General features: G+C 43.1%; 1 protein-coding gene across 4 annotated transcripts in view; it reads right to left on the reverse strand.

Moving 5' to 3' along the window:
• LOC119163156 (uncharacterized) overlaps positions 1–7873 on the reverse strand; it is a 93988-nt gene extending 86115 nt beyond the window's left edge. For 2 of the 4 annotated variants that reach the window (XM_075874046.1, XM_075874047.1), the window contains exon 1: positions 7667–7871. In XM_075874046.1, coding sequence (XP_075730161.1) covers positions 7667–7780 — 114 coding nt within the window. In that variant the 5' untranslated portion in view covers positions 7781–7871. Of the gene's footprint in view, positions 1–7666 lie in introns of all 4 variants that reach the window. The other 2 variants (XM_075874048.1, XM_075874045.1) reach the window with 2 other exon arrangements.
• Between the last annotated feature and the right edge of the window lie 3068 nt (positions 7874–10941).

Genomic DNA, 10941 nt, shown 5'->3' on the forward strand with positions numbered 1-10941 from the left:
ACAGTGCATGCGCCGTCGCGCTGTATATATACTCAAGGTCGGTGCTCGCTCGCTCAGTTGCCGCTCGTCGGTTGGTTTGTACGGCGCGTCGACGTCCGAGGTCGCAATGATCGACGTTCCTTCGACCAGCGCCGGCCAAAGTGTTGGCGGAACTGCAACCAAGTCGTCGTCCGAAGACAAGGCAGCGCGGAGAAGAGCTCGCGACGCCGAACGTAAACGTCGGCGTCGAGCGGAAGATGTTCAACTTAGAGAACGTGAAGCCGCTGAGAGACGTCAGCGTCGAGCAGCAGCACCGGATTCAGCCGCTTTGAAACGTAAGCGTCGACAACCCGATCCACTCACTCTTCACTTTACCGACCAAAAAGCCATCGTGCTCAAAGTTCGTCGCAATAAATAAACACCGCCCTTTCGCATACGTGTCGTACGTGTTCACTCATTTAACACCCCTCCTACAACCACGTTAACCAATTTAGCCAGCGACCCAAGTAAGTCGCAATTTAACACCCCATTTCACAACCACGTTCACCAATTTAGCCATCGACCCAAGTAAGTCGCACTTTAACACCCCGTTAACCAATTATATGCTCCGCATCCTCCTCAGTGTTCCCCCGAGGGAAGCTGCGGGCAATTTTTTTGGTACCTTCTTAGAGACTACGATGACAATATTTTTTTAACTATATCTTGTGCACGTGTGTCCTTTTTTTGGGCCCACTCGGTCGTACAACGTCCTTTCGCATGAGATAGCGCGTTTATCTAGGCAGCATATTCGCTCTTAGGGTGCACCTCTCTTTCTGTGTGCTGTTACTTGCCACGTCCGCGTGAGCGCATTATTTGTACGGGCTTCGTGAACGACAGGTGTTCGGGGATGATCCTTTCTTGAAGCTTTTCTTCTCTAATTCCGGAATTAATACGGCCTGTCAGCATGTGCTATTTGCGCTCCCCAATGTCGCTACTTTTTGGTAGCACTCGTAGGTCTGCTAACCAGTCGTTGATATTTTCGCTGTCCCTTTCGTCGCGCTTTCCACAGTGGAACTAATAATAGGCCCTTTCCAAAGAGGACGTCAGGGTACTTTCGAGCGACTTTTGTCCGTTTTAAAATCAATAATACTCGATGTCTTGCGCGCTCCTCTTAACTAATGAAGAAAAAAACTAGCCACCTCTAACTATTTCAGTTACTGGTTCAGGCACGTTGCCGGTGCGAAGTACTTGAAGCCTTGACGCCACATCATGTGGCTTTGCCATACGTTTGCTGTGGTGTCCGGGGTTTTTGAAGGTGGCCATGGTGCTGTGACTGGGGGCTGGTTAGCAGGCGTAGTCCCCGTTCTTCATGCTTGTAACTGGTTCAGACCTTCTAGTCACCCCTGCTGGCTTCCTACCAATGCACTGTGCATTGGCATGCTGCGTACATAGGCTGAAATCCGACCACTTCTGTCACCATGAGGCTCGCACAGGTTGAAACGCGTAGGAAGCCTGCTTAATAAACGAAAACGCGCTCGTATATAAACCTGTATCACAGGGGGAACGTTACCGCCCACCAGGGGCATGTGCGCGTGACTGTGAAATACGTCACAGTTATGCAACCTTAACAAAGGTTACTCCACTTTGCCCAATATGATTAGCTCAAGTTCAGATAAAGATGAACGAGAGAGCTAGTTTGTGGTTGCTATAGCAATCAAAAATACATAAGAAATGTTTTCTTTTTGAATATTTACAGGTACAATAAGAAATAGTTGTATTATGTTTAGTAGCAGAAGAAAACAATTGCGGGTGCCTCCCACCAAATCAATATTCGCCAGAATGAAACCCTTTGCCACTAACCCAACTAGCTAGCAAAAAACCAAGATTGGTAAAACAAGTGAAACACGATTATCGTCTACAACTCGCATGATTTGTGGAAGTTCTTACGGCCACCTCCCATAATAGTGAGACCCCTTTTGAAGGTTTTAAGTTTAAGTAGGAGATTCAGATTGTTCTAATAACCCGAAAACATGTGCCTTGAGGGAACGTGAGTTACAACACATTTTGTTTTCACAAGTGTGAACAAAAAACATGCAGCCTCATCCACGTATGTGTACAGCTTCATTTAAGTAATTTTTATTTACTGCATTGATATTCCTAATATGATTCGGCTATTTACATTCTCCTTGAATCTTCATTCATAGTGTGCTCGCACACTTTTCAATTGACCAGTGTGACTGCTTTGGAGACCAATCACGCCGCCTGCCTAAAAATGAGTGTGCAAGCAATGCCAAGTTGTAAGAACACCCGGGCTGTAAGCCAATTCTGAAATAGGTATAATGTAGCACGTAAACAAACTTTGAGAGACACTGTGCCTCATGATGGATTATACCTGTTCATACATTGTACCGCGAAGGCTCCAAAGACAATGTGCAGACGCAGCTTGTTTTTCTTAGAAGCACTGTCATTGTTCGCTATTTAAATGCTTTTATGTTCGGACAATCGTATCCAACTCACGGATGGCATGCTTTCTGTCTCACTTCGCGTAAAAAGGGACGTATTGCATCTATGTGTTCAAAGAACATCATCTTGTCTCGTTATTTACTATTGATTAAGTTTTGTAGATCTTAAAATTTCTTCAATTATATTAGGCAACGCTTCAAGGTACTTGACATCGTGAAGACTTATTAAACAAAGAAGCTGGTCGCAACAGTGAGTATTTTTCCTCTTTCGCAAAACCTCTCCAGCCTTTCTCTCCTCTTATGAGTCTCACCTGTACTCAAGCGAGCGCTAGTCGAGCTGCTCTCTTTACAGCATCCTCTGCTGCTAACATAGCTTCACCCTCGCGCTCCCCCTCCCTACCCATGTCATCTCGACCAGCTGGCTGCATCACCCTTCAAAACACCACCAATTTTTTTGTAGCTGTCCCTGTGATTTAATTGAAACCCCTGCTAAAGAAAACACTGAGGAATCAATGGCAGCGCTTGGGACACTATGAAAGACAACGTGAACTACATGCTACAAAACGGCATCTTCAAAATTCGCCACCGGTCACAAAGTCATGCTGCACAGAAGTTAGCCTTAGCATAGTCGGAATAAGACGCAGAGCGTCCGTATTCACTACACTTGTACTGAACGTATCCAACCACGTGCGAGAGGTATGGGAAACTACTTACCGCACTGCACAATGTCATTCAAGGTAAAAACACTGGATGCATTTTGAAAGAAACACTTTCTACTGCCTTACAGACAAAAAATATCGCTCCATTAGTCGATGATAATAGGATGGGAACAGCTTTTGAAATCTGGTACTGTTTTTATCTTCAAAGATGTGCATAGTTTTCAAGTTATTCACCAAAGCATCTCGTAGGACGGCTTCTGAACAAAGGCTGACAAAGACCTCAGGTTTTAGGGCGTCGACGAGGCTTCCATGCTAGTAGCATATGTCACCATTCTTTCATGAGCACGGCTTGCCATTTATTGTATATACACATATTTTATATCACTCTCATAATTTCAATATTTATATGCTTTACCGGCCTCTATAGGGCGAGAAGTTTTAGGTCACTATACTGGCACCAAACATCATCATTGTTCTGATTCTTCACCATGGCCTGGCGCTCATACATCATCATAGGCCCTTGGGTCCTAAAACACCACGAGCATCGCAACCCGACGAACGTTCTGTGCTCAAGCCCCTGTACGAGCGTTCTCTTTCCCCGAGATAGCTTTCTTTACACATGCTCTCGTTCTCGGCAGGCTTCGCTTTCGCCGCTGGTCCGGAAAGAGCCGACAATATTTTCCGCTAACTTGCCTCAGCTTTGAACACTTTGAGTCCCAATAGGAATAAGAGCTATTATGAAGATCGACAAAGAGCGCAGTTTTTCCAGTTTGATAGCATGTTAATTAGTTTATTAAACCATCATAATAACTGTCGTACAGTTATATGTGGGTTCGCGATGTACCTATGAATGAATGAGGATGATATTGCACAATACAAATACCTTCAAATACAGAGGAGTGTTACGACTTGGGCTAAGTCTTCGAAAAAAAGAAAACGGGGCATATTAAACATATTGATCTAGTTCCGCTTATTATTTGCGACTGTAAATAATTTTCCAGCTGTTTCGTACGCTGTACAGAATGAACAATACTTGTCACAAATGAACGCAATAATTTTAAGGATGTTTGGAGATACAGTACGTTATTTATTAATTGCTGTGGTGACAAAAAATCACACTTTACGTTATAGCGCTTTAGGCGAAGGAAAACCCTTTCAGTACGTCGAGTTTCTGGAGACAATGGTTCGATAAGTCGTGTTGTCTTCGCAAACACAGCCACAGCCTCTATTAGCATAAATAAGCCTATGCTTCGAAGACTATCTCTCAACTACAACACAAGTGGAGGAGAAGACAAGATTAAGAGAGGCGGATAGGATGGTGGGTCAGCCGAAAAAAACAAAAAAAACAAGGGATGTATTTAAGTAAGCTGGCTTCCCGAATTCAGAGCGTCAGTGAAAAGACGAAGGATATCAAAGACAGCAATTACAAGAAAGCACGAAAAACAAACGAAACGGAAAACAAAGATTTTCTAGGGATTGTGCCAAAAAGGTAGAAGTCGACAGAAGGAGTGCCTGAAACTTGATTGTAAAAGCCAAGCACCACTTCAATTATAATTTTATGATAGCCGTAAGACTACAATATTTACTAATTGTAACCATCATGAAACTATTATTTATTTGGTGCCTCTAGGTAATTCTCATGCTTATGTTCTTACATCAATAAAATTCATTTGGGCCTAGTTGGTACATATTCCTGAGGTAGAAGTAACAGCGTGTACGCACAAGACGCTCCACATAGGAAAGACACGATCCAAACGAGTGTTAAGTGTCAACTGCGTTATACCTGAAGGAATTGTCTACCACTCAGAAATTATATTCATTGCGATAGCAATTATGCGGCCATACTCGGCTAGATTTTGCCGCTGACGTTGGCGTCAGCGTCACCGTCACTCTTAGATTATTTATACGTATCTATATGAAAATGCAAGAAAGAACAAAATCCTGAAAAAGACTCCGGCGCGTGAATTCAAACTTGGGTCCTCTGAATCGTGAGTGCGAGATGTTAACCACTGAACCACTGAGCACCACGTTCTTCAACGTTCAAACGGCGAGCTACTTATATCTACCACTTACCGCTGCTGATGGGCCCCTCAGGGGGAACTATTGTGTTTAAGCATTACAAGCAAGACGGCGCAAAGAGCGCGCGTCGCCACATCGCATGGTGGCGCGCGCTCTCATCTTCCACCCGTACTTTGACCCGCTTAGAGAAGGCGGGTGATGCTTCCTTGCACCCTATTTCATGGTGAGTCGAATCTTAGGGCTTGTCTGGCTTCGGGCTTCATCTGGAATGAATCTGTTGTAGTTCCTGGGCGCACTAAGGTCACTGCAATCATTACAGTATCCGTTTGAAAAAAGGGCGTGCTTTTCAGACACAGTAAACTAACAACTGAGACACTTTTTCGAGTGCATTTGTACCTGGCAGTACGTTTTGTTTGTGATTTGTGCGTGATAAACGCGGGGCGGGTTTCGATCAGCTTTCCATTCAGCGCGTGACCTTCCAATGCGTTGCTATTGCGTTGATTGTTTCTCCTTTGTAGCCAAGCTGTGACTTTTTCTGATTGTAGCCCAAATGAAAAGATCCTTCATCACATCGGCAACAACAAGCGTGCTTTCGTGCAAGAAAAAAAAAGAATTACATTTATAACTTGGCGTTGAAAGTCGATAGGAAGTTACCACTAGCGCCACCCAATAGCGAATGTGGGCGCTCTTGACAATCCATCGGTAGGCAAAAATTCCTTCTAGGCAGACTTATTTTTGCCTAAAAACAAATACGTTTAACTTGAATTTGTATTTTATGCACTTGAGGCAGCTTTTGCGCCAGAGACCAATTTTCGCTTTCGTTTATCTCACGCGTTGAAATGGGCGCCCGGTGGCGCTGTTCGGTGTGTTTGCTTGGCTGCATGTCTGCCTATAAATGACAGAGAAACACGACCACGGCGTCCACTGCGGCTCATGAAAACAACAAAAAGTGTGTGCGTGCCTACAGCGACCACAGATGCATTTGTTTTATTAATAACTAAACTTGATGAAACCCACAAAAACCGTACGTGGTTTCAGTTTTCGACTTTCTTCAGCATTGACCAGTGTTGTGGGAGTTCATCCCACCGATGGTAAAAGACATAACGCGGACAAAAAATCCTGTTTTGAAAATTCCTACATACACACTTGCCAGAGAAACCGCTCCAAGCATAGACACTCGACATGGTACGCTTTTCATTGCGACACGAAATACGAGAGCAATGAAAGATGGTAGGCAGTCAATGCATATCTACGCTAAAGGCAGCCTTACTGCACGTTCACGCACAACTGTAGTTCTAAGCAGAAGAGAAACAGCAAGAAAAAAATTCGTAATAAATGAATGTTGGGAAAGAGATACATCAGCAATAAAAGCGGGACACTTTTCACAATGTGGGAAGTTTCAAAAAGCAGCCACGCATGCCTATTTTGAATTCAGCCTTGTACTTATGCGCTTCGCAACTGCTTGAGTACTTCATGTGAGCCACAAGTGGGGCGCCTTTCTCGGCATTCTTGTAAAGCTTTCCTGCATGTGTCCATAGCCCTTCGTTGACGCATCACCCCGTTTACCGCCGAAGGTGTGAGCACATGAGAGTGGGATGGTGAAAACCACGCTGACTACACTATGTCAGATTTGAGAACACTGTGTCAGATTTGACGACACCATGTCGAATATGGCAAGCTTTTCTGCTCACACCACACGCATGGTAACATATCCTCGACACCTTGTTCGGCGTGGAGAAGGACTCTTGCCCAGCACGTGTACCACATAATTGCTTCAGCTGACGGGATGTCCTATGAAGATATGGCGCCACGACTGCCTTCAACTTGCCTGAAGCTAACGGTGTTTGCCGTCTTAGTGTATTTTTTAAGAATCAGACTGGACAACTGCACGGGGAAGAGACTTGGGGAAACCTTTAGTCAAAATTATTTGAAGTCACCATTCATGCTTTCTTGTATCTTGTTAGAGCATGATTTTCGAGAAGCTGATTCAATGGCAGACAAGGTGATTCACCTGGTTTCGATTTTTTAGTGGGCTAAAATGAAAAGCCAAAAATCATTTTTGGCTCACGGCTCATAGGTCCAACACGTATTTCGCCCACAGAATTCAGGCTTAACTCCTAAGACCTGTGACATATCTTCCCAAAGAAACCTTTAAGTAAGAATATGCTGTCCGACTTGGTTGAAATTACTTAAACATCTAGAGGACTAGTCCTGTTAAGTTAAGTATAGAGGTACAAAGCGCAAAAAAAAACATCGACATACCAAGAAGACATTTGAAGCCATCCTGAGAAAAAAAAATTCGCTTAAGGTACAGCCCACATTCGGTAAAATTAACAACGATAGATAAAAATTGTGAATTGATCTCTGCAAAATGTTTTTTAACGAACTGTTCTCCCTTAACACATTTTTAATTTTTACCCTGTATAATTAGTTGAAATAAGGTCATGTCTAGATAATCAGGGCTGAAAAGTGCGACTACGTATATTTGCAGTCCTGATATTTATACAAAATATGTGAAAAACTATGAAGACAAAAGAAGTTTTAATGAAAGACAAAATAATATCTTACTTGCTTCATCGAGTATGTAAGCAGACGACGAGCCGGAATGCAGCATACAGGTATATGCTGCGTCTCCTTGACAATAGATAAAATGAAAATGGCTTTCAAAAGCTCTTTGTGCATAGCACTACTGTTTGAGACTTGGGCTCTAATAGCGCGCCTACTAATAAGCTCAACATTTCCCGCTGTTCACGGAGTGCAAGACTGAGACGCAGTGTTCTATTTGAATGTCCACTGCCGAACAATGGAACATTCAAACAAACAACGCTTGCGCTACTTTCATGTTTTTCCTCATCACGCATATTGATATAACAGAGGAAGGGCACTGTCAGTCTTTTACCAACGTCTGACCGGTACCTTCTGATTGCGCAAGTGATCACAAAAGAAAACATTTGAATAATTAAACCTACCGGGCAAGCAGTATAAACTTTTTATGGCTCAGTATTTCAAAGAAAAAGTTGGAGACTGAAAACGCCTTTCTCACTATAGTTCAGAAACCATGCCTTTTGTCGAGTGCAGGTGAGCGGGACCAGCTTAATCGTAAAAAAAAAACAAACATGTTATTGGAGAGAACAGACGACACCTGCTGCTCAGCGATATCTATTGCCATTCTTATCAAGATTATTTTAAATATTACGGATATAAGAATTTGACAGCTACGATTCCCATAAGCCGGCAAGAATGTATATGTCACAGATCGCACGAAACATGCAGTTTGAATGTTTCTTCCGAACGAATGCATAGAATTTATTAGGCGTTATTTTGACATTACATATATGGTTAAAAAAAGCAATAGTTGTCGAAAAAAGGAAGTGTGAAGGACATTTCTCATAGTTTTAAGCATCACTTTAAGCCTTATTTCCATACTATAAATACATAAATTAGATCTGTGCAATACTTTAGTAGATATGAGCTACGTAACTAATACAGACCCGTTCGAAGTACGAAGCAACAAAGTCATCTACCAATTTTTCTGTAAGCACAGTTTCTTATTTGTCGAAAAAGTCTTTCCACTCCGAAGAATATTTGTGCGAGCATCGCTTTTTCATGGCGGCCACTTTACCATTTTAGCCACGCAACCAGGATGACAGGAACCGGTTACGGGAGGAAGGAATCCTCAATTTTTCGAAGATATGAAGACAGAATATCGTAAATTAGCTCTTCGGGATCTCGAAAGTGTTGTGCAAGACAAAAAATAACTGTGTTTGCTCCCTCTACGTGCCAGGATAGTACACCTGTTTTCCAAACACCGCTAGCAACCGTGCACTGCAGAGGAACTGGTGTGCAGGCCAATAGACAGTCTTCAAACGCACGAGTGCCCACAACAGGCGCGAAAGCACTCGGGGGGAAGCTGCGTCGAAAACTGCGCGTGCTTCACACTTGAACATTCCTGGTTGCACCATGCCAGCGCGCTTGTCAGTTAAAGGAAATTTGTCGCCAATGCACATTGTTCCAAACAAAGCTTGAAACATGAAGGCGGGAAAGGAAGAATGACATAATGGCGCTCAATCTGCCTTTCTTCATTATATCATATGGTGAAATAGAGCAGTTTTTACAGGGAAAAAGTGAACAAGAACGAGACAAAACTCGCTACTCTTGTGTTAGTTGTGCCTGTAAATGGTGCACTACTTAATCATACGGTATAATGTTCAGGCACCAACTAGTGCTGCTCTCAACCTTCATGTCTTTCTTTTTTTCTCGTCTTCATGGTGCAAGAATTGTGCCACAAATAACATATTCGACAAACTTAAGCACCAACTCACCCAGAAAAAAAAAGTTCTTTTAGAATGAATTTTGCAAGTTGAAACTTTTTATAGCTGAATCAAATAATAAACTTCCGTGGCATAATGTTGCGTCAGCTGAGCGTCGCGCAAGTGTTTTTTTTTTGATACCAAAGGCTTAGTTTAAACGTGTGAGTGGTCTATATTTTGTATATGGACTCTGAACCAACGTCCTTCAACAGTGCCACTGGGTGCAATGTGAGGCTCTGACATTTAAAAAATACACCAACTCATGTAATCGGCAGTTAGTAAAATAAGCTATATTTCCTAAAGACAGAGAGCGTGTCCACTAATAAAAGACAGTGTCAGCGACAGCATACGTATGATTGCAACACGCAGCCCAGGACTACAGTATATAATAGTCCAGATGCCCAAAGAGCTTCGAAATTTATATTGTCATCAGGACGCTCTGAATAAAATAGGAAGAATAGACGTTCTTGGTGTGATCGCGCGCTCAATACGCCACACATCGTTATGCTACACTGGAAACAAAAACGTTATCCAGCTGTGAGGATTCAACTCCCAGCACTCGTCTCCCATACTGGAATGTACCGGAGTATATACACGTCCAAATATGACGCGAACTATTTGTGAAAATGTTGCACGCACAGACATGTGTTGAAGAGTTGCAGATGTGTACATACCCAGCTGTTGCGCAACGATGCAAACTTGGACCACGCGTATTAGCAACACCAGAAGCTGATATGAAGCGCTTATGCTCCCGAAGATGCTGGCCCCGGACACTGCTACAAAAATCAACTTCAGCACCTGACAACTAACCCCAATTTACGTTAAACCGACGTAACGGCTGTATCAAGGAAGTACATATGTAATGTTCATAACATAGGGTAAACAGCACTGCAATCACTACTGACGTTTCACGAGGATTAGCGTCTATTTGAAAATTAGTTCCGTGACCTGGCGTAGCTCTGTGGTAGAATCCTTTATCGCCCGCAAAATGCTTGGGTGTGATTCATGCTGAGACACTGTAATTTATTGTTTGCATTCGTCGGGCTAACGCTAGCGATGTCGGGTATTTCTTTACGCTCACACGTTAAAATGTCCCATGCGTGCTCTCGTCGTTACTAGGTCGATACTAAGTGTCGATTACCTGTGGCACATACCTGCATACCAGCGGCACATACCCACCCGTAGGTACCTACGGGTGGGTATGTGCGATAAACACTAGCGATAAGTGTTTAGCGACGTACGCGAGTGTATTGTGAAGTTATTCATGTCTTGACCAGCACGTCATATTCGTCAAACCATTTTACCATCCCATGCTAATTTTGGTTCATGCCAAGTAAAGGGGGTGACCATGAGAGCACCCAAACGTACGGTGCTAGATAGATAGACAGAGAGATCGATAAATAGATACGCTCAAAGTCGCCGAAATTTGCTAAAAAATGCTTCAGAATAAAAAATCACCAAGGGAGTGTAACAGCATACTTTACCGAAAAATGATAGTGTAACTGCGTTACCCGTCATACTTCCGATTATTTA

This window comes from Rhipicephalus microplus, chromosome 9 (genome assembly GCF_043290135.1).
Source record: "Rhipicephalus microplus isolate Deutch F79 chromosome 9, USDA_Rmic, whole genome shotgun sequence".
Lineage (NCBI taxonomy): Eukaryota > Metazoa > Arthropoda > Arachnida > Ixodida > Ixodidae > Rhipicephalus > Rhipicephalus microplus.